The following is a 27540-nucleotide window of genomic DNA, read 5'->3' as shown; positions in this document are numbered from 1 at the left end:
GGGTACCATTGCCTTCTCCATGAGAAAGGGCATCACTAGCCAAAGGGCTAAACAAAGTCATGAAAGACCTGAAAGTTTGACATTGAGGACTGTACATTCTATATCTTTATCACTGATCTGAGATTTAAAAGGCATGCAAGGATTAGGATCTGGGCTTTTGCCTGAGAATGGCATCAGCTCCCTGATCCCCACTTTATTTCTGAGTCTTATTTTTCCTTATTGTTCTGTGGGACCCCTCCCTCAGGTCAGTTCGTTGTTGGGCTGGTCCTGACACCCAGGACCAGATGGCTTCACAGAAGAATTCCATCAAACATTTAGAGAAGAGCTAAAGCCTATCCTTCTAAAACTCTTTCAAAAATTGCAGAGGAAGGGATGCTTCCAAACTCATTCCATGAGGCCACCATCACCCTGATACCAAAACCAGACAAAGGCAACACACAAAAAGAAAGCTACAGGCCAATATCACTGATGAACATAGATGCAAAAATCCTCAAAGAACTTTAGCAAACACAATTCAGCAACACGTCAAAAATGATCAAGTTGGGTTTATTCCAAGAATGCAAGGATTCTTCAACATATGCAAATCAATCAATGTGATACACCATATTAACAAACTGAAACATAAAAATCATATGATTATCTCAATAGATGCAGAAAAAGCCTTTGACAAAATTCAGCACCCATTTATGATTAAAACTCTTCAAAAAATGGACATAGAAGGAACCTACCTCAACATAGTAAAGGCCATATATGATAAGCCCACAGCAAACATTCTCAATGGTGAAAAACTGAAAGCATTCCCCCTAAGATCAGGAACAAGACAAGGGTGTCCACTCTCACCACTATTATTCAGCATAGTTCTGGAAGTCCTAGCTACAGCAATTAGAGAAGAAAACGAAAAAGGAATTCAGATAGGAAAAGCAGTAGTAAAGCTCTCACTGTTTGCAGATGACATGATACTGTACATAGAAAACCCTGAAGATAGTATCAGAAAATTACTAGAGCTAATCAGTGAATTTAGCAAAGTTGCAAGATACAAAATCAATACACAGAAATCACTTGCATTTCTATATCTAACAATGAAAAATCAGAAAGAGAAATTAAGGAATGAATCCCATTCACCATTGCAACAAACAGAATTAAATATCTAGGAATAAACTTACCTAAGGAGACAAACTTACGTAAGGAGACCTAACCTGACCTGCCTCTTGAGAAATCTGTATGCAGGTCAGGAAGCAACAGTTAGAACTGGACATGGAACAACAGACTGGTTCCAAATAGGAAAAGGAGTTCGTCAAGGCTGTATATTGTCACCCTGCTTATTTAACTTCTATGCAGAGTACATCATGAGAAACGCTGGACTGGAAGAAACACAAGCTGGAATCAAGATTGCCGGGAGAAATATCAATAACCTCAGATATGCAGATGACACCACCCTTATGGCAGAAAGTGAAGAGGAACTTAAAAGCCTCTTGATGAAAGTGAAAGTGGAGAGTGAAAAAGTTGGCTTAAAGCTCAACATTCACAAAACAAAGATCATGGCATCCAGTCCCATCACTTCATGGGAAATAGATGGGGAAACAGTGGGAACAGTGTCAGACTTTATTTTTCCGGGCTCCAAAATCACTGCAGATGGTGACTGCAGCCATGAAATTAAAAGACACTTACTCCTTGGAAGGAAAGTTATGACCAACCTAGATAGCATATTCAAAAGCAGACACATCACTTTGCCAACAAAGGTTCGTCTAGTCAAGGCTATGGTTTTTCCTGTGGTCATGTATGGATGTGAGAGTTGGACTGTGAAGAAGGCTGAGTGCCGAAGAATTGATGCTTTTGAACTGTGGTGTTGAAGAAGACTCTTGAGAGTCCCTTGGACTGCAAGGAGATCCAACCAGTCCATTCTGAAGGAGATCAGCCCTGGGATTTCTTTGGAAGGAATGATGCTAAAGCTGAAACTCCAGTACTTTGGCCACCTCATGCGAAGAGTTGACTCATTGGAAAAGACTCTGATGCTGGGAGGGATTGGGGGCAGGAGGAGAAGGGGATGACAGAGGATGAGATGGCTTGATGGCATCACTGACTCGATGGATGTGAGTTTGAGTGAACTCCGGGAGTTGGTGATGGACAGGGAGGCCTGGCGTGCTGCAATTCATGGGGTCGCAAAGAGTCAGACATGACTAAGCGACTGAACTGAACTGAAGGAGACAAAAGAACTGTACACATAAAATTATAAGACACTGATGAAATAAGTCAAAGATGACATAAACAGATGGAGAGATATTCCATGTTCCTGGGTAGGAAGAATCAATATTGTGAAAATGACTATACTACCAAGTGCAATCTACAGATTCAATGTGATCCCTATCAAATTACCAATGGCATTTTTTACAGAACTAGAACAAAAATTTCACAGTTGATATGGAAACACAAAAGACCCCAAATAGCCAAAGCAGTCTTGAGAAAGAAGAACGGAGCTGGAGGAATCAACCTTCCTGACGTCAGATTATACTACAAAGCTAGTCATCAAGACAGTATGGCACTGGCACAAAAACAGAAATACAGACCAATGGAACAAGATAGAAAGCCCAGAAATAAACCCATGCACCTATGGGTACCTTATTTTTGACAAAGGAGGCAAGAACATACAATGGGGCAAAGACAGCCTCTTCAATAAATGGTGCTGGGAAAACTGGACAGCTACATGTAAGAGAATGAAATCAGAACACTTCCTAACACCATACACGAAGATAAACTCAAAATGGATTAAAGACCTATATGTAAGACCAGAAACTATAAAACTCTTAGAGGAAAACACAGGCAGAACACTCGATGACATAAATCAAAGCAAGATCCTCTATGACCCACCTCCTAGAGAAACCGAAATAAAAACGAAAGTAAACAAGTGGGACCTGATTAAACTTAAAAGCTGTTGCACAGCAAAGGAAACTATAAGCAAGGTGAAAAGACAACCCTCAGAATGGGAGAAAATAATAGCAAATGAAACAACTGACAAAGGATTAATTTCCAAAATATACAAGCAGCTCATACAACACAATGCCAGAAAAACAAACAACCCAATCAAAAAGTGGGAAAAGACCTAAACAGACATTTCTCCAAAGAAGACATACAGATGGCTAACAAACACATGAAAAGATGCTCAACATCGCTCATTATTAGAGAAATGCAAATCAAAACCACAATGAGATATCACCTCACACCAGTCAGAATGGCCATCATCAAATAGTCTACAAACAATAAATGCTGGAGAGGGTGTGGAGAAAAGAGAACGCTCTTGCACTGTTGGTGGGAATGTAAATTATACAGCCACTATGGAAGACGGTATGGAGATTACTTTAAAAACTAGGAATAAAATCACCATATGACCCAGCAATCTCACTCCTAGGCATATACCCTGAGGAAACCAAAATTGAAAAAGACACATGTGTCCCATTGTTCATTGCAGCACTATTTACAATAACTAGAACATGAAAGCAACCTAGATGTCCATCGACAGATGAATGGATAAAGAAGTTGTGGTACATATACACAATGGAATAGTACTCAGCCATAAAAAGGAATGCATTTGAGTCAGTTCTGATGAGGTGGATGAACCTAGAACCTATTATACAGAGTGAAGTGAGTCAGAAAGAGAAAGATAAATACTGTATTCTAATGCATATATATGGAATCTAGAAAAATGGTACTGAAGAACTTATTTACAGGGCAGCAATGGAGAAACAGACATAGAGAATAGACTTATGGACATGGGAAGAGGGGAAGAGAGGGTGAGTGTGGGAAGAGTAACATGGAAACTGATATTACCATATGTAAAATAGATAGCCAATGGGAATTTTCTGTATGGCTCAGGAAACTCAAAGAGGGGCTCTGTATCAATCTAGAGGGGTGGGATGGGGTGGGAGATGGGAGAGAAGTTCAAAAGGGAGGGGATATATGTATACCTATGGTTGATTCATGTTGAGGTTTGACAGAAAACAACAAAATTCTGTAAAGCAATTATCCTTCAATAAAAAAAAATTAATAAAAAAACTGAAAAGACAACTCACAGAATGGAAGAAAATATGTGCAAATCATATATCTGATAAGGAACCTGTATCTGGAATATATGAAGAACTGTTATATTTCAACAATAAAAAGATAAATACTCTAGTTTAAATATGCATGTATAACTGAATCACTTTTCTGTACACCTGAAACTAACACAACACTGTAAATCAACTATATTTCAATTTTTTAAAAAGTTATACAGTGCTGTATGTCAATTACATCTCAATAATACTATTTTAAAAAAAAGAAAACAGTATAATAAACACAGGGATTTTCCTGGTGGTCCAGTGGCTAAGACTTAGTACTCTCAATACAGGGGGCCCAGGTTTGATTTCTGGTCAGGGAATTGGATCCCATATGCTGCAACTAAGACCTGGCACAGCCAAATAAATAAATAATATTAAACACACACACACACACAATGAGATATCCACCAAGACTGCTGAAATGAAAATATGATAAATGTTTGACAGTTCCTCTAAACATTAAACACAGAGTCACCACATGAAATAGCAATTTCACTCCTAGTTACGTGCCCAAGAGAAATAAAACCATTACCAACACTTTTATATGAAATCTTATATGTAAATATTCATAGCAACATAATTCATAATAGCCAAAAAGTGGAAACAACCCAGACATTCCTCAACTGATGAATGAATAAACACAAGTAGTATATTTACACAATGTAATACTATTCTGCAAAAAAAAAGGAATGAAGTACTGATACATGCTACAACATGGATGAACCTTGTAAATGTTATTAAGTGAAAAGTTATTTACAAAAGACTATATATTGTATTATTCCATTTATATGAAATGGCAAGAATAGGCATATTCATACACACAGAAAATAAACTGGACTTCCCTCGTGGCTCAGCTGGTAAAGAATCTGCCTGCAATGCAGGAGACCTGGGTTCAATCCCTGGGTTTGGAAAATCCCCTGGAGAAGGGAACAGCTACACGCTTCAGTATTCCGGCCTGGAGAATTCTATGGACGCTATAGACCATGGGGTCACAAAGAGTCAGACATGACTGAGTGACTTTCGCTTCACTTCACTAGGACTGGAGGTGGGCTTCCCTGGTGGCTCAGCTGGTAAAGAATCCACCTGCAATGCAGGAGACCTCGGTTCGATTCCTGGCTTGGGAAGATCCTCCGGAGAAAGGATAGGCTACCCACACCAGTATTCTTGGGCTTCCCTGGTAGCTCAGATGGTAAAGAATCCACTTGCAATGTGGGAGATCTGGGTTCTATCCCTGGATTGGGAAGATCCCCTGGAGGAGGGCATGGCAAACCACTCCAGTATTCTTGCCTGGAGAATCCCCATGGACAGAGGAGCCTGGCAGGCTACAGTCCATGGAGTCACAAAGAGTCGGACATGACTGAGTGCTGAGCACAGGGCTTGCAGTGAGAGTGGGCAGCCACATGGCTCACTGGGTTCCTAGTTCCCTGACCAGTCCCTTGGCAATGAAAACACAGAATCCTGACCACTGGACCACCAGGGAATTCCCTGAATTATGTCTTAATAAAGCCATTTAAAAAAACAAAACATAAATCTCTAGGTTTCTAACCCACATGGCCCTTCTTTCCTCACTCACTCACCTGTATCCATGTTCTCTTCTTTCTGTCAAATTTCCTATACTTTGTAAGTATGGTTCCTACTTAGAACATACTATCCCAAATTATCTCAAGCTGAAATTATTATTATTTACTCTCAATTCAAGTGAATCCTCCTCAGAGACATTTTCCCTGACCACCCCAATTAAAGCAGTCTCTCCCCCTGAAAATGGTCTCTTTTATATTCTGTTCAGGGAAAAAAATAAATTCAGCTATTCAGCTGATGCATGTCAGGTGGCACCTCAAAATTAGTTAAGTCCCTGAGCTGAAGCAGAATAGGAGTTTTTATACAGCGGGAGAAGAGAGGGGTATATGGTTAAGAGAGGGGTATATGGTTATGGTATTGTCCCAAGTTGCAATTTTCTTTATCTATAAATGCTGCCAAACATTGCAATTTAAAAGGGTGGGATATGTTGGGGTATTTATGCCTCTTTGTCATAAATGACAGTACTTTGGTTGCAGTTCAAAGGATTCTTTTGAGAGCTATCTTTGTAAGCCATGTTGAAGATCTAATGTCAATTAAGGTTCAAGGGAAGGACTGACAGGAGAAAAAAGAGAAAAGAAAGAAGAAAGGAAAAATGGAGGTAAAGGGACTTCTCTGGCAGTCCAGTGGTTAAGACCCCAAGTGTCCAATGCAGGGGATTTGGCTTCAATGCCTTGTCAGGGAACTGAGATCCCACATGCTTTTCAGCCAAAAATAAAATTTAAAAATTTTTTAAATTAAAACAAAAGGAGGTAAAGACTGAAACAAGGAAAAGCAGGATCTGTTTCAATTCTTTAGTACACATCTCAGAACCTGAAATTGTCTTAGTTATTTGTTTGCTACATGTTTATTTTCTGTCTCCCCTATCACTAGGACATTTCTGTCTTGTTTGTCCACATAGTAGATGCTTAATATGTGGTGGCTGATTGACCAAATTCCACACCAACATGATAATCAAAGATGAAATCATAAGCAAATATTTTGGAACTTTCCAGCCACTCGTCTCATTTCTCATGACTATAACAAACTCTGCCTAGTCTCCATCACCTGGGTGTTTAAAAGAATTAAAAATTTGGGGGCCACACCTCCACAGACTGGTTCATCTGTGCTTTACATCTGCCTGCCTACAGAAACAAATATTTTAAAAGGTAAGGAAAAGTCTGTGTGACAGCCTGGCCCGTGCTTCAGTGGCACTAGACACTAGTCATTGAACTAGACACTAGGACTATTAATTATACAGCAGAAACTGGATCAAACTTACTGCAGTTTTTTTCAGGGCTCTTAAGTCCTTAATTCAAGCATGCTTTTCTTCCCAGTAGTAGCGGGGGCCACTGTGCTTAGTTACTTCTGCAATTGCTAGAGGACAGGAGCAAAGACTCAAAGACTTTAAGCTCTGGAAGGAACTTCTGGGCACTACTTAGCTGGTTTCCTTCTTATCAGATGTTTCTTTCTTATCGTTTGTACCCCAAATATCAAGATTTCACCTTCTAAGAACACTTCCCAACTCAATGAATTTTCTCAGACCAGCATCACTGGCAGCACCTAGACGTGTGTTTGGAATGCAGGATTTCAGACTTCATTTCAGAGGCACAGAATGTGTCACATCACAAGAGCCCCAGGTGACTAGTGCAAGTTCGAGAGGTACGTAGCAATTCTGGACATGCTGAACCAGTGCTGCTATCTCCAGCATCTCCAATGTACTGATCATTAGCCCTTACCTACAAGCTGGACTACTGGAACAAGGAGAATTCAAAAGTGACGTTTTCCCAAATGCCCCCTGTAGAATTCAGGACCTGTGTATTAGGGAAAGAAAAGACAGGCTCAAAGGATAAAACTCAAAAGTAATTACAAAACTTACTGGCAAAATGGTGATCTTTTTTTTTTTTTAATGAATACACTGAGATTCATTAAACTACTCTACTTTAAAACTTTTTTAGGAGAATATTTTTTTAATTATACTTGTGTATTTGCTTGTTTGGTTGCACTGTGTAGCAAGTGGGATCTTAGTTCCCCAACCAGGGATCGAACCTATGCCCCTGCATTGGGAGTCTTAGCCATTAGACCACCAGGGAAGTCCCCTGAAAGTTTCATAATAAAATTTTTTTTAAGTAATCTCAAGTTATTGATAACTACCAGTCCCACCAAGAGGCATTTGTGGTGGGAAAAGTGTAGTCAAAAATGTGTATCTGCCCAAAATGAAGACTGACAGGGAATGGGGAAAGAGTAAGGTTTATGAACCAGGCCCCCTGGGTCTTTCATTTAATCCCCCATCACAGCTCTGTTAGGTAACACCACTTTAACTAAGTGATTGAATTCAGCATCAACAATCCTGGGACAAACTAGTACTGTATCCCCCCTGGTGAAGCGTATGGGGGCAGTAAACATCCTCGTTGACGTGGTCCTCTCCTCTAAGCAGTAATTCAGGCAGTTGGGCTCCTTCCATTCTCTTCTCTGCCATCTTCAACTGAAGGCTTCTAAAGCAGCACTAGTAAAAGGGTTTTCAAAGTGAGGCTGGAGACCATGCACCAATAGCACCAATTTACCCTTTTTTTGGCGGGGAGTGGGGTATAGAAATGCAGAGGGTTTAGGGTTAGATTAATTTCTGGTAAAGACTGCCCACAGCAGATGCTACCCAAAGTTAAGGAAGTTGAGAAGTTCAAGTAGCTAGCAAGAATGTGGCTGAGTACTGCACCAAGGAGTAAATGCTGGGGAAAAAAGTAGAATATCAAAAAAAATAGAACAACAACAATGCAGGGGAGTTGATGGACTTGGGAGAAAAGTGTGGAGAGATCAGAAAGTTGAATAATGTCTAAGTATAAATTGTGATCAAGCTGGAGGGCAAGCAAAGTGTAGGGAGTTACTTATATATCTGGGTTTAAGATTCCTAAAATAGTCTAGTTCAAGATCACCATAAGGAACAAAGGTGTGGCTGTGGGAGTGGGTGGCCATAATAGGGGTGGTATTTACAGTGCCTCCAGTCTGAGATAGGCAGGAGGCCTTAATAGGTGTTGGCTGGATTATCCACAGAAATACTGAAACTTCCCACATGTCAAGGCCCTAAGTAAACAGAGTATACAGAAAGGGTATAAAGTAATATAGCCTATATTTTATTTTTTTCAATTTTTACTGGAGTATAATTGATTTACAATGTTGTGTTATAGCCTATATGTTAAAGGATAGTTATTGTGTGACTCAGAGAACAGAGATCCTGGGAGGACAATCAATATGTTAGACTTCTCAGTTCAGTTCAGTCGCTCAGTCGTGTCCAACTCTTTGCGACCCCATGGACTGCAGTACGCCAGGCTTCCCCGTCCATCACCAACTCTCAGAGCTTACTCAAACGCACGTCCATTGAGTCAGTGATGCCATCTAACCATCTCATCCTCTGTTGTCCCCTTCTCCTCCTGCCTTCAATCATTCCCAGCATCAAGGTCCTTTCAAATGAGACTTCTAGACTGAGAAAAAAACCAATTTCAAACAGGTTGTAAGGATGGCACTGTCTTTCAGGAAACAGCCAAGTTACACTTAAGGAAAAAAGGTGAAGGAAATATTCTCAACAATTTGGGAATGGCACAGAATTTTATCCGCCATGGAAGAATTCCAGGGGAAAAGAATGGAAGGAGGAAGCATGAGGTGGGAGGGACCAAAAAGTATGGGAATTTCTATAACAATATCACAAACCACCAGAGAAGGCAATGGCACCCCACTCCAGTACTCTTGCCTGGAGAATCCCATGGACGGAGGAGCCTGGTAGGCTGCAGTCCATGGGGTCGCTGAGGGTCGGACACGACTGAGCGACTTCACTTTCACTTTTCACTTTCATGCATTGGAGAAGGAAATGGCAACCCACTCCAGTGTTCTTGCCTGGAGAATTCCAGGGACGGGGGAGCCTGGTGGGCTGCCATCTATGGGGTCACACAGAATCGGACACGACTGAAGTGACTTAGCAGCATCAGTAGCATCACAAACCACATAAAGTGAAAATAAATATGTGGGCTTCAAAACACCTAGATATGTTAAATCAAATCTAAAAGACATACTTTCAGATTCAGAGCTAATTTTTTCAAGAGGGTAAAGGTACCTCTCAAGGATCACAACTGCTGCTGCTGCTGCTAAGTCGCTTCAGTCGTGTCCGACTCTGTGCGACCCCATAGACGGCAGCCCACCAGGCTCCCCCGTCCCTGGGATTCTCCAGGCAAGAACACTGGAGTGGGCTGCCATTTCCTTCTCCAATGCATGAAAGTGAAAAGTGAAAGGGAAGTCGCTCAGTCGTGTCCGACTCTTAGCGACCCCATGGACTGCAGCCTACCAGGCTCCTCCGCCCATGGGATTTTCCAGGCAAGAGTACTGGAGTGGGGTGCCATTGCCTTCTCCAAAGGATCACAAAGAGAGAACTAAAAACTAGAAGAAAAAAAAAGAGTATGGTTGGGAATTCCCTGAAGGTCCAGTGGTTAATAATCTGCCTTCTAAAACAGGGGATGAGGGTTTGATCCCTGGTCCAGGAACTAAGCCTGCTCATGCCACAACTACTGAGCCTACTTTCCACAAATACTGAAGCTCTCTTGCTCTAGAGCCTGTGCTCTGCAACAAGAGAAGCCTGCCTACCTCAACGAGAGAGAAGCCCCTGCATGCCACAACAAACACTCAATGCAGCCAAAAATAATTTTTTTTTTTTTAAAAGAGTATGGTTATGCTGGTGCTATCTCAGTAACCAGGCTTCCCAAGTGACTCATTGGTAAAGAATCCACCTTCCAACGCAAGAGACACCAGTTTGACCCCTGGGTGGGGAAGATCCCCTGGAGGAGGAAATGGCAACCCACTCCAGTATTCTTGCCAGACAAAACCCATGGACACAGGAGTCTGGTGGGCTACAGATCGTGGGATCCTAAAGAATCAGACACAACTGAGCAACTGAACCCAGCACACATCTCAGTAATCAAGAGGTTTGGGTTTTAAGATGCGGAAAGGAGGCCTTAGGCCCAAGTAAGGCAGGGAGTCGGAATTTAAACTCTGCATGAAATCAGGACCCTTCAAATGCTAAGCTTGAACACAAGGATGAATTAAAAATTAATCTCCCTTGGTCTGCCTTTTGGAAGAAAAAAAAACCTCTCCCATGAGAATCTGTAACCATAGGCATTCCTTCACATGGATTTAGTGTTCAACTGCATTCTACCTACCTGAATGGTCTGGAATCCCAAGCTGAGAAATTCACATGAGAAGTGGTCCTACTCCAGGAGTTTTAATTACAGAAAAGATGAGCAGAAGGGGCATTGGGGGATATTCTAAAATAGAGTTAATGGTGGTATGATTGTCCTTCGTTCTATTACTGTGCTTTATTTCATTGATTTTTTTTCATGTGTTGAACCATTCTCATATTCCAGGAATAAATCCCACTTGGTCAAATCTGCTGTTGAATTCGGGTTGCTGGTCCTGTGCTCATCTTCTTTATATTGTTCCAATTTTAGTACATGTGCTGCTAAAGCAAGAAGTCCCTGTGGTTTTATTTTTTAAATAGGGGATAATGTACTTTCGCATTTCAATTTTCAAACGAGTAAATGTCTCAAGGAGCAAGAATTATTTTCTATGCCTGAAACGCTGACAAAAATTAAGACCCACATGCTCGTTTGCAGACTTTTCTTCCCAGAACTGGCATCCCTCCTTCCTACATAATACACCTCAACTGGACTATCAGAAAGCGACCGTTTCTACAGAAGGTGCTGTGCAATAATCTGACCCACAGAGAGAATCCAGATTTGAGATTTCTATGTCACCACCTGAAACCCATCTGCAAACTGTTTAAAGTAAGAGTATGAATAACATGTTCCTGGAATTCACTTCTCCAAAGAACTCAATAATTCAACCTTTGGGGTACTTAAAATTCAGCCCCCCAAGCACAGTAATGTGTGGTGTGCGTGGAGTTCAGCGGAGGATTCATTTTTCTGGCTCAGCAGAAATCCAAACACGTATGTCAGGTACTCGGGACCGTGAAAAGCAAGATTCTTTGAAAAAAAAGTTCCAGGGACCATACGTTTGAAAACTGACAACAGCTACTGGGAATTTCTTTTTCCGTTTCACAACTCAAGGAACTTGCTGGCACCTGCCCAGAGCTAGAAATAGGTTAACAGGTGTTCACAATACCTAGGGATGACTTGTCGACTTGCTGGAAGCCTCCCGCCTGACGGGATCCGAAAGGGAGGGGGCGGGGAGGAAGGGATTCTCTCAAGGCGTGCGGTCAGGAAATAGGCTAAAGAGGAAACAATACCGAAGACTGAGGAGAAGTAACCGCCTCACCAACAGAGATGAATTATGGCCGTCGTCTGCAGCAGAGCAAAGCGCCCAGCCCCAAGATCGCGCATGCGCCCTGAGCAGTGGGGCACGCGCGCCCCCCCCCCCCACCCCCCGCCATCTGCGCCTGCGCAGGCGTGGGGTTGGTTTTTTTGTGTGTGTGCGCGCGGCCCCACCCCCCCCCCCCCCCCCCACTATCCACAACATCCACTTCACTCCCCAACCCGGGTCTTCAAAAGCCGCCACCCAGCCCATACCCGGGCGTTCGTGGTTGCTAGGGACTAGAGTTGGGGTGGTTTGTATATTGGGTCAGTGATAACTCGCCAGTTACCGGGTAAACGATGCTTTGGTTAGAATTCACAGCCGCGAGCCCTTGTTTCCGAACTGTTAACGCATCCTTCGTTTTATCCTCGGATACTCGGACGTCCTGCTGTCGCCATCCGCTAGGCGGCTAGAAATTGTCTCTTGAGAATTTTAATTTTGTTTGGAAGCAGCCCCGGCCAGTGGTTCCTTTTTTTTTTTTTTCTAGGATCACCCATGACGTGATGGACACCTCAGAAATGTCATCCCTCCTTTGATTTCCATAAGAAGCTGAATTAGAAAGTTGTGCGTAGTCACTTATTCCTGTCCGACTCTCTGCGACCCCATGGACTCGAGCCCACCAGGCTCCTCTGTCCATGGGGATTCTCTAGGCAAGAATACTGGAGTTGGGTTGCCATGCCCTCCTCCACGGAGAAGGCAATGGCACCCCACTCCAGTACTCTTGCCTGGAAAATCCCATGGGCGGAGGAACCCGGTTGGCTGCAGTCCATGGGGTCACTAAGAGTCGGACACGACTGAGCAACTTCACTTTCACTTTTCACTTTCATGCATTGGAGAAGGAAATGGCAACCCACTCCAGTGTTCTTGCCTGGAGAATCCCAGGGACGGGGGAGCCTGGTGGGCTGCCGTCTATGGGGTCGCACAGAGTCGGACACGACTGAAGTGACTTAGCAGTAGCAGCAGCCCTCCTCCAGGGGAATCTTACCAACCTAGGGATCGAACCTAGGTCTCCCGCATTGCAGGCAGATTGTTTACCGTCTGAGCCATCAGGGAAGACCAAGTAATAGTTAACTTTGAAGAAAAAGGAAAAGGAAAAATTCATGTAAACATTTACGTGTACATAGAATAATCTTGAAGAACCGGACAGCAACTGCTACTGTGATTACCTCAGGAGAGAAATGGGTGGCTGAAGGATAGGCATGAATGTTTTGGGTTTTTTGTGGTTTTTTGCATCGTTTGAAATGTGTCCAATATGTGTGTGTGTTTTAATCTTTGAATGTTCATTTGACTCCCTTACCAAAATGTAGATATCAAAGAAATTTGGAAACTTAAGACGTCTGTCTAGATGCCCTAATGCTAGATAGAATTATACATTATGTGTGAAGATAAAACGTTTTGTGTAAACCACTAAGTTTTCCTGTTTATTTCTGGACAAACATCCTTGGGAATTGGGGCGGGAAGTACAGGAAAAGAGGAGCCAGGAATTTTCGAAAAGTCGGCAGGGTTGGCATACAGGAAACAAATTTTCATCATCTCAAATCACTTGTATATTCCTTTTGGATTTGCTGAAGAAAATTGAAGGGTAAATTTTAGTTGATTTCACTAAAGCCCAACTAGATTGGAAGGGGAACATTTGATGTTTATTTTTGTAAAGGAAGTTAATTGAGTGTGGTTGGCAGAGTTGGGACTCGAAGTTCCTATTCTAGACAAGGAAAACATCCCTTAGTAAGGATTCTCCAGGATGATTATGATACATTCCTTCCCCTAACCTTGTAAGATAACTTCAGGTTCCCTCCTCCAAGGGAATGGTGAGGGAAAAAAAGTAGGCGACTGTGCCTAAGAGGATTTGCAGACAAAAATCTCATATTGAAAAAAGATCCTGGACACACCTCATTCTCTTGGTTAGCTGAACCAGTTTAACTTGTTACCCAGTAAGTGGTTAGTGGATCTAGGCAACAAAGGAATAAATGAAACCTAGTGGGTAGTACATCAACCAGGTTGAGCAATAAGCAGCACCTGGGGATAGAAATTCCCCACAGAGGATAAAAATGGCATCACAGAAGAGAATACTTAGTAAAATTTATTAAAATAAAAAAAGAAAAACAATAATTTATGCCCTTGGCAAAATAAAAGATCTTGTCAATATAAATGTTTCTTAGAAAACATATGAAAAGAGAATATAATTTATATATCAATAAATCAGTATCAATGTTACAGCAAAAGTAATAATGATTGTATAACACTGACAAGTGAGGATAATTCTGGCCCTTACACAGCAGCATTTCTGGAAGGTCCTCCAATTCCTCCTTTTTTTTTAGTACAGATATGCCTTCATTTTAAGAAAGCCTGATAATACATATATCTATATTTAGAAACTCTATCAATTAAATTTATTTGTGTCACAAAATAATTCTCTACCAAAAAATCAACAAGTTTCTGTAATGTATCCTTCAAATTGTCAAATTTTCTTAATGTGTTTAGAATTAACCAAATACATGTGTCCCCAACTTCTTTCCTTCTAGCACTATTACATACAGTGAGGTATACCTGAAGTGAGCCAGAAGAGCTGGGCTTCAAACCTGACTAGACAGAGTGTGTTCTTACTTAGAATAAGAGGAAATGGTTGGGGGCACGTGTTCCCTCAGTCTTTTGCTTCTCGAATCCTAAGCTCTTGATTTTCTTGTCCCTGCTGTTTCCTGGGCAACTTTGTTCACCTGGTACTCTCAAGATAAAAGGAGGAAGTCAAATGGGAGAGGGACGGATTAATGAATTAGTGAGTCCCTCCAGTAGAGCACAGTGAGATGAAATCTGGGGTTTAGAGTGTGTGTATGCGGCAATAGTTGGGGAAAGCCAGAGCAATTCTCTGCCCTTGATGTGGTGTTTGTGAGGCTCCTCTCCCAGCAGGAGCACCTGATTCCTGGAGGGGCAGCAGGGCTCAGTCCAGTTTCCCCAGCCAGACGGGACACATACTCTGGAGAATTGACTCCATCCTATTTGTCACATTCCTCCTGGCTCCCTTCAGCACAATGGTAGTGCTGTTCACAGAACTCCTGGATCCGGCTACAGGCCTCCAGCATCATCACTTCAGGGACTGTGATTACCACTCGGAAGAAATTTGGATACTCAAAGCACTGCAAAAATAAAAGCCTATTATTCTCAGAGCAGTTGAATCAGTGACTAGACCACCCTAGTATGGCCAGGGCCCTAATCAGCAAGAGGCAGCAATACCATTTACCCAGGGCTATCAGTTCCCACCATTGGGATGCTGAACCAGTAACTGAGTTAATTTATCTTAAAAGGAATTTGTGGAACAAGCTTGATTTCCTCTCACTTAGAATGTCCAACTATAATTTTTATTCCTGAATCAGATGGGATAATGATGAAGAAGAAACAAATTTTAAATAGAGGTCATGACACCCAACAGTAAGAATCTTTTCAAAAGAGAATACAGTAGTCCCTTAGTATCCATAGTGGGGTTTGTTCCGTAACCACCGAGAGTACTAAAATCCGAGGATGCTCAAGTTCCGTATATAAAATGGCATAGTACTTGCATAACCTACATACATCCTCCTGTGTACTTTAAATAATCTCTGGGTTACTTATAATACCTAATACAATGTAAATGCCATGTACATAGTTGTCAGGCTGCAGCAGATTCAAGTTTTGCTTTGGGGCACTTTCTGGAATTTTTTGCTTCTAATATTTTTCCATCCCCAGTTGGTTGAATACTTGGATGCAGAACCTGCACATATAAAGGCCAACTGTACACTTTGTTGGGGGAGGAAAGGCTAAAGACCAGCTCAGGGAGAGCTCCCAAGGCATATGCCATTGAGAGTTTCTAGAGAAACCTGAGAGGGATGTAAGCACTCACCGTTGCTGGGAGGCAGTGGACAGATTGCTCAGCAACTAACTGCTCTGTGAACTCCACATCATTCTCAAATTCTGGGAAATGTTCCATCTCAATTCCAACCTATACCAATAACAGGGAAAGGCAAACTGATCATAAGGAGGGAAAACAGGCCACTCCCTATGCCAGAAATCAAGGCAGGGACTGCTCTAAAAAATATCTTGGAACTCCACTACTTATAACTAAGAGTTCTTGCTCTTATGAGCTTGTGGACTTTCTCATAGGGAAGAGAGGATATATTCATATTAATATTTTAGTTGACTGAAGGGTTCCTTCTTGGATGCTGATAAATGAAAGCTGAAAATAGGATCCTAGTGTTCTTTAAAAAAGGCACTATTGGTACTATGGGCCAGGCTAGTCTTGATTGCATGGAACTACCCTGACCATTGAAAAATATTCAGCATTGCTGGCCCACAAGATGCCAATAGCACCTTTCAGTCCTTCTAAAAACAAATAACATTCCTATATATCCCCAAACACTCCAAGGGGACCAGATCTCTCCTGGTTGAGAGCTACAATAGTGTGGAAAGCCTCTTATTTGTGTCATATCATCTCTGTATCTGCATATAAAATAATTCTCTGTATTGAAAAGTTGTCATTTTAAGAGGTTTTTTGTGTTTTTTTTCTTTCTTTCTTTCTTTTTTTTAGCACTGAGTTTAAACCACGTCAGTGGGACAATTCAGAAAAAGACAGTTCCTAAACTGACTGGCTCAGGAGCCCATCTGGTTGTCTTTGTGAGCCTTGCAGACTGGCTTCCCTCACCTGCCACCCACATACTCACCATGAGGTACATGGCCCCAGAAGGGCGAATGGGCCGGAGTCCGGGGATGGCAGCCAATGCCCCATAGCAAAGATCCGCACTGGACTATGAGAAGAGGCAGAGACATCAAGGATGAAAACTTAAGGTAAAGAAAAGCTGGGTCATTAAAAAGAGAGCCCACATCAAAGGCGGGGAAACTAGGTTTGCTCTGCTGGCATAAGGAGTTAACAAGAAAAAAAAAAACTCTGCCCACTCACAGCTTTAGGCCAGGAGCAGAGTGGATTGCCAGAAGTTAGAGAAATGTATGGATGAATGTTGACAATGATGCCACGTTCTGGCTTGGAAGCCCCATCATGGCACAAAATTCCACTGGAGGCATTCCCTGACTCCCAGAGTGGAAGGCTACAGGCTGCCCTTACCTTGAGGAAGCTTAGAGTGTTGTGGTAGAACTCACGAGGGGTGCGACACAGGATGCTTTTCAGAGCTCCCTGGACAAGGGTGCAGGGGCCCAGGATCCGTTGACTTAGCTTCGTCAGCCCATCTCGGATCTAAAAGCCCCCCAGCAAACACATTATTTAGCCTTTCTTAAACATCCCTGCTGTGGAGATTTTTGTTCTGACCATTCCTTCTATAAAGTGTTCATTTTTATTTACTTTTAATTTTGTTGTGGTTGTTGTTATCTTCTATCTAGGCAGAGTTAGGGTTAGTTTTTCATCTCTGGAGATGTGGTGGTGCCTCGTGTCATTCTTAAATCAGACCACCTGGGTTTGTAGCCCAGCTCTGCCACACCCTGACTGTGTGGCTCTGAGAAAATTATACAACCTATCTGAGTTCATTTTTATCAGCTGTAACATGGAGATAATACCAATATTGGCCTCACAGGGTTGTTGGGAGAATTACATTGAAATAAAGTACATAAAGCACTGGCACCTTGTAAGCCCACAAACAGTATTAGGGATCATTACTGCTTGTTGCTTCTTTTTCTGTGGTAATAAAATTGGAGGTAGATGGAACTTCCTCACCAACACAGAAAAACTGAGTTCTGGAGAGAAATAACTAGTACTATCTTTATCCAGTGTCTTTCCAGGCATACAGAACTACAGGGCCAAGAAAGGAAAATCTCACATCTATACCACCACTGTGAGATAAAGCAAGCAAGTAATAAGTTAACAAATAAATAAATATTTAGAATATATATATTCTCACCTCATTGCCAAAAATATCTCTTCGGTCATGGATAAGGATCCAGCCCATCCTCCAGCCAGGAACCAGCCAGCGCTTGGCCAGCCCTCCACAGGACAGGATGGGGACATTGCTGCTGAGGGTGGCCAGAGGCTCAAATTTGGAATCTGAAAACACCTGAGGAGAAGAGGTGCTTCTTACAGTTGTTTTCTGGCTTCCCTCCAAATCCCATGCCTCCCCAAATTTTCCTTATATCATTAAGCACAGGGCCTCAGATTTACAGGTTCTTTCTACCCTGAAGCATGACTGGGATCTCAAGAAGCTTCAAAAGGAACTATCCAAAAACATTTAACCTGGTGTCTTGTCTGGGTTAAAAGAAGCCTAAAATGAGGAAACTGGTCCCAGCCCAGTAATATGTGCAACGCCTGACTCTAGGGAATGAATGAAATAATTAGATCCCACCCGAGACTCACCATGTCTCCATAGATCTCATCAGCTAAGACGGGGACACACTGCCTTGCAGCCACTGAAAATAAAAGAAACATGCCGATGTCATTTTTAATATGAATTGCCTTAGCACTTAAATAGTTACCTGGGCTTATACTTTACACTTCATGTTTCTGGGTTTTGTCTTCCTCTTTAAGAACTACAAATTCTTCTCATACTCTTTCAGGGTACAAAGCCTAAATTTGCTGTTTAATTAACTAGATATTTCAAATCCTTTCTTCCACATGATGGGAGTGATAAAGAGGCAACTCTTTTTCTCCTTCTTTCTACCTTTCCAGTGGCACACCACTCACTAGGGACCCCACTGGAGCCCTCCAACCTCTATCCTAGTCTTGGAACTTAGTGAAGGACTTCTTTCTCACTCCAGGAAACAGCTAAAGGATTCCATCCCCGTCTCCTTTCCTGTCAAGTGAAATCTGTTGGACTTACCTGCCAAAATTTTCTGGAGATGACGTCTACTGAACACTGACCCACAAGGGTTTGATGGATTGTTGACAATAAGACAAACTGTCTTTTCATCAATCAGAGATTCTAATTGTTTCAGGTCAATTTCCCAATTCTTCTCTGGCTGGGGAGGGAAAACACAGTGAGATCAAGATGATTCTGAAAAATTTAGGAAGACTACTCACTTCACTCAAAGGTATAATATAAGTCACAAAATGTGTCTGTGGCCTCAGACTATTCAGATCTTTCTCTGCTAAGATAATGGTCATGTATTTTTATGAAGTAGTAATTTAGCATTTGTATCTAAAATTATCTAATTTGTATCTAAAATTAAAAAGTCATTTACCAATAAATTGTAGAGTTTGACCTCAATTCCCATAGATTCAGCCAGAGTCCTGTAGAGAGAGAAGCCGGGTCTCGGAACTAGGATGTTTTGCCCTGGGTTGGCCAACACAGCCAAACACAGTTCAATAGCCTGACTGCAGCCACTTGTCAGAATGACATCCTGTGAAGAAAAGTTTTGTTTTGTTAGGGGTTCCAACAGCAAAAGGAGAAAAGGGATTATCAGATGAGTGAGTAGGAAGCAAAAATAAGCTCACTTTTAAAAATCCTATGTAAAGTAGTGGGGACTATACTAGGCCAAAATTAAAAGAAATGAATATGTTTATATATGTCCATATCTAGAGGTTGTTGAAAATGCTGGCCACTTAAAAGAAATAAATCACTTTAAAAAGGACAGGTTGACTGTGACTCAGCAGACCTCCATGAGAGGTCATTATGACCTTGGACTTTTTCACCTGGTTATTTGTTTACTTTTGACCAGAGATTTGAAGCATGGCTCTCTTCTGAAATACAAAGGGCTCCCCTTAACGTTAAGAAATGTTGACCTCCACCCTATAAACAACAGAGTGGAGGGCATTTAAACTTGACCCTGCCATCAGTCCAATATGCCATGGAAACTTGATCCTCCCATCTAAGTGACCTTAGGTAAGTGAAGGGAACTACAGATTAATAAAAGATCCTATTGGCAAAATTAAATTTTCCAATTATTTGGTATTTATGAATTAGTTTTTCAATGATCTTTTTCAGATAATCAAATATAGGGTGACCTCTGAGTCCTTTGAGCCTCCTTGAGACAGACATCATATAAGTTGTATGCAATGTTATTATCATACTATAATTACATTAAATATAATCACTGACTAGTGGCCTCCCCATATAAAAAGTCCTGGGATTGCCAAAGGGAAATTATTCTTAGTTTTTATTTCCCTTGAAACCATTATTCCTCATGGAATAGAAACAAAGGGTAGAGTTTGCCTGGCATTGCTTTAGAGCTGGCACCTTGTCTAGGGCTCACCTTAGCTTCCAGGGGTGCCTCGGGACAGTGGTAATAAGAAGCAACTTCCTCCCGACTGGATAAGTAGCCTGAGAGAAAAGAGCAGAAGGAGAAAGCTAGAAGTTTTCATCCCACAACTGACAGCAATGCCCTTAAGTCACAGGGCTTTAAGGCTACCTTCTGTCCCAGATCACAGCACGTAGCATTCGGTTTAGCTCTCAGTCACTATAGTTAAAGAAGATTAACTTTGTACCTTACAATTTTATAATGAGCACACAAATGTATAAATAATAACAAAAAGAGTTCACAAAACTATAAAGTATTCTGCAGCATCTTGGTTACTGTGATTATGTTTTATTTTCTTTTCGATTATTTAATCTAAAATACAGGATTTAGATTATTCTTAAATCCCTTTCAGGGATTATATTTGAAAACTTGTAATCAATGAGTTCATTACACTGAGTTCATTTTAACTTTTTCACATTGTATTGTATACCTATTAGTATTTTCCTTTTATATTATATTCAAATTAAAATATTTCCTTTTAAATTATATTCTCATGCAATGTTTCCAAATGTTGGCCTACAAGCTTGAAGTATAGAGTTTCATACCAATTATTATGTTTTACAGAATTGCTGTCCAAAAAGATTATCTTCAGTTACCAAAACTAGAGGCAATATTTCCTAATGTTTGTTAACTTAATAGGTACAGATAATTATCTTGAAATTAATCAGCATTTCCTTAATTGCTAAGAAAAAACATAAACATTATTTGTGTTTCCTTTGGTATGAAGTGTTCATATCCTTTGAGTATCTGTCAAATGGAGACTTGGTTTTAGGTTTCAGGTTAAATCAGTTTCTTAATACTTTGAATATAAAAGTCATAATAAACATTTAAAAAAATTGTATTGAAGTATAGTTGATTTACAATATGGTGTTAATTTCTGCTGTACAGCAAGGTGATTCAGTTATACATATATATATTCTTTTTCATATTCCCTTTCATTATGTATAAACTTTTTATAACTAACTTTTGGTCTTATTTTGTTTTGATTTTTATTTATGAAGCTGTGTAAAATGTAAATAATCAACCTAAAAATCATGTCCCTGATATCTCTTTAAAGTGTTTTTAAATTCTATTTTAGCATGAAGCTGATTTTTATTCTGCACATACACACAGTGGGGAAGTGTGTGACACTGAAACAAAGTCAAGGAGTCACTTATTTTATCAAAATGCTTAGGGTAAGAATGTTCAATACATGGAGAGAGTTGCTGCTGCTGCTGCGTCACTTCAGTCGTGTCCAGCTCTGTGCGATCCCAGAGACGGCAGCCCACCAAACTCCCCCATCCCTAGGATTCTCCAGGCAAGAACACTGGAGTGGGTTGCCATTTCCTTCTCCAACGCATGAAAGTGAAAAGTGAAAGTGAAGTCACTCAGTCATGTCCTACTCCTAGGACCCCATGGACTGTAGCCCACCAGGCCCCTCCATCCATGGGATTTGCCAGGCAAGAGTTACACCTAAATAAAATTATTCCTGTTTTAACCTTCTGTCCTCTAATAGAACAACTCATTCTTTGCTGTTGTTTTTGTTTTTGCCTTGAAACAAGCACAGTTACATTGAGAGTGTGACCAGGACCATAATTAAAATAAATCTTGAATGTGCAGAGGAGGAGAAATAACACCAAGAAGTATTTACATAGGGCAGTAAGTAAATTGATTTAGGAGCCAAACGGCTCTGTCAAGCAGCAGCTGCAGCCAAACTCAAGGCCTCCGTGGAGAATGAGCAATGATAGGATAGGAGTGTTATTTGAGCAGAGTGTGTAATGGGAACCTAGAGCAGGGAGGTGCCATAATGCCAGAGGAAGCCAGGAAAGAAGTTGGACCTTCATGGCTTGAGGTTAAGCATTCTGAGACTCCTTTCCCCAAATTCAACAGTCATATTATCTTAGCCTCTCCTTAGGAATTATGCATCAGGAAAGCAAAGAGAGCTGCTAGAAATTTATTCCTGTCAGAAGAGCACAGAAGATTTGGAAACTGCCAGATTAGAGTCTCAGGGGGAACTTACCAATGGAGGGGACATAGCCATTAAACTTCCCTGAGTCGAGGGCATCTTTCATTGCTTGGGTAACTTCAGGATCTGTCGGCAGGTTTCCAAATACAGTAGGGTCCCCTTTTCAAGAACCACCAAGAGGTTATTCTTCCACGCCCAGTACCCAGACCCACCCTCCACTTCCATCCTCTCTGCCCAACCCATGAGGATGGGGTGAGAGGAACAATGCCTGCCTCTTGGTTAAGTGTACTCAACTCACCAATCGACAAAGCAATCATGGTCTTGTTTGGATTTGGCTTCACCTTCATGTTGTCCACAATGGCCCGGATGGGATTGAAAGTTTTGCTGGACATGTCCGAGGGCCTCACGGACCATCTGGCCTTCCTGCTTTTCACTTTTCCCAGCACAGAGCTTCTCCCAGCAACGTTGACATGCACATCCAGAACTGAGCGGAGGCTGCCGTGATCCTGCATCTGAATCACATATGGGTCCATGACTAGCAAAGACTATGGGGAAAAGAAGGGGTCATTGTGACTCTAAGAACAGATACAGTCCAGTGGAGCAGCTACAGTTCGACCTAAACACTGGGGTGACTTGGCCAGACATCTCTTTTCAAACTCCTTTCACATGTAAAGTAGCTTTGAATGGATGAGGGCAATTTTAAGACTTTTCACTCAGATGGAAAATAAGCAAAATAACCATTCTACAATATTAGCAGAGTGTTCCATTGAATGCTTATCTACTGTGAGATTGACTATGTGCTACATCATCACCATGAAAATTTAACCATGCTGTCAGCAAAACCAAGGAAGAATGACATGAAAACTAATGTTAAACAAGGAAAGCATAGGTATCCCTTCCTTTCCATGCAAGGAAGAGTCTCCTTAAACTTCAACAGACTGTGTCTTGTCCTGTGCAAAGAAAAACCAGGAAGAACTATTCCATATTGTTAGAAATTTAGTGTTAACATTATCATTAGTAAAAATAAAGCCCTATTCTATAAGCAGCTTACTGCCCTGTGGAAAAAGAAGTCAATACACCACAAATCACCCCACAATGCACCGCAAATCACAAGGTTAGCTGAGGCTTGAGATTTTACCTTCCCAGTAAAGGAGAAGCAGCCCCCAAGCAGCCAAACCAGGAAGTTGCCTAAGTTCTTTGACAAATGATAGTGACGGTGAATTCAGATGCAACCTCTGATGCCTGAAATAGTCCCACAAATGGGCGTTGGGCCTGAAAGTCTCATGCTATTGGCTCAGGTAAGAATGGAGCAACCAGCCCTCTTCTTTCCTCCCCTCCTCACTTTTTGGTGCTTTTTACCTCTAACCCTGCCTCCACCTCCACCACCAAATCAGGAATTTGAACACTTCAGCCTTCTGGAATTATCTGTGTTAACTCTTTCTAGGTAATTTGCGAGATGTTTGAAAAGACTGTCAGAGAGGTAGTTAGGATTACAGTTGGTAATTTTTATTAAATCTTTTTTTGTGACAAAATGACCTATTAAAATGTTAATAGTACAGAAATGTATAGAGTAAAAAGTGAGAGTCTTGCAAGGGCCAGGCAGTGGTAATGATCTGGCCATTTCTATCCATTCATCAAGATAGATAGATGATAGTAGATCAATCGATCTACAGATGATAAATAGATAGGTGATAGACAGTAGATAGATTAGATGATGGATATATAGATACAGAATTGTAAATATTTTCAAAACACAGCTGAGATCATGCTCTAAAACTTGTTCAGCAGTATGCTTATTTAATTCCTACATCTGGGGCTCCTTTCCTTGTTAGTCCACAAAGTTCTACTCCAGTTAGAAAAAACTATGCAGCTAGAGTAAATGAAGGCCCACTCCATAAGCATTTAAAAAGTACAGGATATCTAAGGCCACCAAAACCTGTGCAATTTTATCCTTATGCTGTGAATTCTTAATTTTCCTGTTATGGAGTTATTGGAAAAATAAGATGTCAGGTGAGATCTAAACAAAAACCTTTGCTAAGCCAGCACAGCAGACATCTCAGAATTCCTGTGAGCCTATGAAAAGTATCATCCACCCAAGGGTTAAGAGAAACCTCAGTGACCCCATGGCTCAAATCCTATCGTTTACTTATTGAGAGACAGAGAGTTGTTTCATAAGCTCTGTCTTCTTCAGCTGTTTATTGGTGATTTGAGTCTCCACTGGGGTTGAATAACCTTTTATTTCTCAGGTCCTTCCATCTTCTTCTTTTCCCTCCATTTATTTATGTCTTTATTTTTAAAATTGGAGGCTAATTGCTTTATAATGTTTTGTTGCCTTCTGCCATACAATGATGAGAATCAGCCATATGTATACATATATCCCTTCCAACTCTTAGTGCTTTGAAAAATTCACCTAATGCAGTCGCTCCTCCACTTCACTGAAGCAAGCATTTACCACTTCATCTCACCAGTGGAGAAGCAGAAGCACCAGGCAGGTGCAGGAAGCCAGCCAGGTCAAAGAAAAACTAGGTTAATTATGAAGCCCTGAGCCCCGAGCTGGACAACACAGACTGCTTTATTTCAAAAAGCTATGTCTAAAACATCTAAAAGACAGAAAAGGAAAGGTTTAGGTTTGCTACTTGGCACCCTATACATAGACAAATGGCTCGTTTTCCTAAATACAGTTAACCATTTTACAGATAGACACACGCTTCGCAGGCTGGATCTACTACCCTTGGTGACGTTGCCAAGTGAGAACATGGTGCTGTTTCCAAAACACATAGATCTTGTGAAGAGAGAAGACCACCCTTTCCTAAACACGTTTATTCCACCACCAACTCCATTTAAAATATATGTGTGCTGGAGAAAATCAGAAAAATTTAAAAGCATTTATAATCTACCACCACTCTTAATACATTAGTTTTACTTTTTCCCTACAAAGTTGGGGTCTTGTTCTGTGTACATATTTTTTAAATTGAGGGAAAAAATTATATAACATAAAATTCACCATCTCAAAGTGTAAGAATCAGTGATTTCTAGTTCATTCACAACATTGTGCAACAATCGCCACCATCTAATTTCAAGACATTTTTTTTCATTGTTCCAGAGAGAAACTCCATACCGATTAACTGCTGCTGCTGCTGCTGCTGCTGCTAAGTCGCTTCAGTCGTGTCCGACTCTGTGCGACCCCATAGACAGCAGCCCAGCAGGCTCCCTCGTCCCTGGGATCCTCCAGGCAAGAACACTGGAGTGGGTTGCCATTTCCTTCTCCAATGCATAAAAGTGAAAAGTGAAAGTGAAGTTGCTCAGTTGTGTCCGACTATTAGCGACCCCATGGACTGCAGCCTACCAGGCTCCTCTGTCCATGGGATTTTCCAGGCAAGAGTACTGGAGTGGGGTGCCACTGCCTTCTCCCACCGATTAACTAGCCCCTCTCAATTTTCCTCTTCTTAGCTCCCAGCAACCACTAATTTACTTTCTGTCTCCGTGGATTTGCCTATTCCTGATGTTTCACACAAATGGAATCATACACTGTGTCATCTTTCATATCTGACTTCTTTCACTTAGCAAATGTTTTTCCAAGTTGTAGCATGTTTCAGTACTTCATTCCTAGTTATGGCTGAATAGCAGTCCATTGTGTGAATATATTCATTTGTTCATCTGTTCATCAGCTGCTGGACATTTGGGTTGTTTCCACCTTTTGGCTATTAGAAATAATGCTGCTATTAACACTTAGATCCAGGTTTTCGTATGAATATATGTTTTCAGTTCTCTTGAATATTTGGTGTAGAGCTGCTGGACCATATTATGGATAGTTTTGCATTATGAATTTTTAAATTATATCATGAATATTTTCTCATGTTCTGAAAAACATTCCATCATAGAGAATTATCAGAATTTATTGAATAATTTTCCTGTTGTTGGACATGATGTGGAGTCTAGCTTTTACTATTGTAAGAAATGCTGCCAAGAGCATCATTGTATATAAATATCAGTTCATACATGTCCTTTGTAGCTCAGTCAGTAAAGAATTTGCCTGCAGTGCAGGAGACCCAGATTTCATCCCTGGGTTGGGAAGATCCCCTGGAGAAGGAAATGGCAATCCACTCCAGTATCCTTGCCTGGAAAATCTCATGGATAGAGGAGCCTGGTGGGCTGCAGTCCATCGGGTCGCAAAGAGTCGGGCACGCCTGAGTGACTAACACTTACTTACTTATTTACATGTTATTATCTCCCTAATGTAAATTTTACTATACATGGAAATTTTACTTACTGCATTGAAGACAGCAAACATTTTGCTTTCACTCTTCTAGTAATTAAAGTATAATATACAATCATATAATACATTCAAATTCAGATGTTTATGAACTAAACTCTTTAAACTTTTTCCCCATAATCCCATTTCATAGAGACAGCCAGTTTAGCCATTTCTCGGTTATCTTTCCAAGTGTCTTCTATGTCTACACAGGGCTTGTACAGCTGGTTTTGGAGTTGTTCAAAATTATATATATACTATATGTTCATTCTGCAGCTTCACTGTCTCTTATTGTAACCACTATTCTTAAGTGGTAATTGAGTACTTGAAATGTGCTTTATCTGAATTGAGATGTGTCATTGGTGCAAAATACACAACAGGTTTCAAAGACTTATATAAATAATGTAAAATGTCTCACCAATAATTTTATATTGACTACATGCTTAAATAATACTTGAATCTGTTGGGTGAAATAAAGTATATTACTGAAATTAGTTTCATCTATTTTTCTTTTTTTGACATTTAAAAATATTCCCATTGGAAAATTTGAAATTACTATGTGGTTTGCATCCCATTTCTATTGAACAATGTTATTCTATAGCTTGTTTTTTAAAAACTCAATAATATGTCGTATGGACATCCTTTTCATTTTCATACATGGAGATCAACTTAATTCCTTTTAATGGCTATATTATGTTCAGTTAGCCACTCCACTCCTTTTGGACATGGGGTAGCTTCCAATTTTTCTTTCTATTAGAAATAAATCATATTGCATACACTTATTATTTATGATTGGGAATTTTTATGAGTATCCTGCAATTTGTGGGATAATTTCCTTGAAGCAAGATCACATTTCAAACACTGATAGATCTGACAAATTGATCAAATAATGGACTATAGGAAGAAGAGAGAACACAAATATATCTTATCATGACAACTTCTTGGAGTTCAAACCAGCTGTTAGAACTTGAAGGGTGATACAGGGAATCAACTGAGTGTTACGGCAGGGGTTTTCCAGGTGGAGAGAATCTCAGAGGTTAAGGCCCTTCCTCTTGATACTAGCCTTTGCAAGAGTTAAGTCAAGCAAGGATGAGGTTGTCTCAAAGTTAAAGGCTACTGTGACTATTCTGCCACTCCAGGTTTAAACT

At 40.9% G+C, this 27540-nt stretch overlaps 2 protein-coding genes across 9 annotated transcripts in view; both read right to left on the bottom strand.

The window, feature by feature from the left end:
* The window catches only part of ZNF19 (zinc finger protein 19), a 112235-nt gene extending 100220 nt beyond the window's left edge, over nucleotides 1-12015 (bottom strand). For 2 of the 3 annotated variants that reach the window (XM_055554356.1, XM_055554358.1), the window contains exon 1: nucleotides 11805-12015. The gene's annotated coding sequence lies outside the window, so the exon portion shown is untranslated. Of the gene's footprint in view, nucleotides 1-7384; nucleotides 7460-11804 lie in introns of all 3 variants that reach the window. The other variant, XM_055554357.1, reaches the window with a different exon arrangement.
* A 2045-nt stretch (nucleotides 12016-14060) lies between these two features.
* The window catches only part of TAT (tyrosine aminotransferase), a 60451-nt gene continuing 46971 nt past the window's right edge, over nucleotides 14061-27540 (bottom strand). For 3 of the 6 annotated variants that reach the window (XM_055554349.1, XM_055554351.1, XM_055554350.1), the window contains 11 exons: nucleotides 22439-22685; nucleotides 22195-22299; nucleotides 20151-20218; nucleotides 19140-19298; nucleotides 18779-18917; nucleotides 18316-18368; nucleotides 17867-18019; nucleotides 17080-17208; nucleotides 16682-16765; nucleotides 15865-15963; nucleotides 14061-15124 (listed from right to left, as the gene is read on the bottom strand). In XM_055554349.1, the coding sequence (XP_055410324.1) occupies nucleotides 14984-15124; nucleotides 15865-15963; nucleotides 16682-16765; nucleotides 17080-17208; nucleotides 17867-18019; nucleotides 18316-18368; nucleotides 18779-18917; nucleotides 19140-19298; nucleotides 20151-20218; nucleotides 22195-22299; nucleotides 22439-22673 (1365 nt within the window). In that variant the 5' untranslated portion in view covers nucleotides 22674-22685 and the 3' untranslated portion in view covers nucleotides 14061-14983. The remainder of the gene's footprint in view (nucleotides 15125-15864; nucleotides 15964-16681; nucleotides 16766-17079; nucleotides 17209-17866; nucleotides 18020-18315; nucleotides 18369-18778; nucleotides 18918-19139; nucleotides 19299-20150; nucleotides 20219-22194; nucleotides 22300-22438; nucleotides 22686-27540) is intronic. The other 3 variants (XM_055554352.1, XM_055554354.1, XM_055554353.1) reach the window with 1 other exon arrangement.

This window comes from Bubalus kerabau, chromosome 17 (assembly GCF_029407905.1).
Source record: "Bubalus kerabau isolate K-KA32 ecotype Philippines breed swamp buffalo chromosome 17, PCC_UOA_SB_1v2, whole genome shotgun sequence".
Taxonomy (NCBI): domain Eukaryota; kingdom Metazoa; phylum Chordata; class Mammalia; order Artiodactyla; family Bovidae; genus Bubalus; species Bubalus kerabau.
The sequence above is the reverse complement of the archived record's forward strand: the minus strand, read 5'-3'. Positions and strand labels throughout refer to the sequence as shown.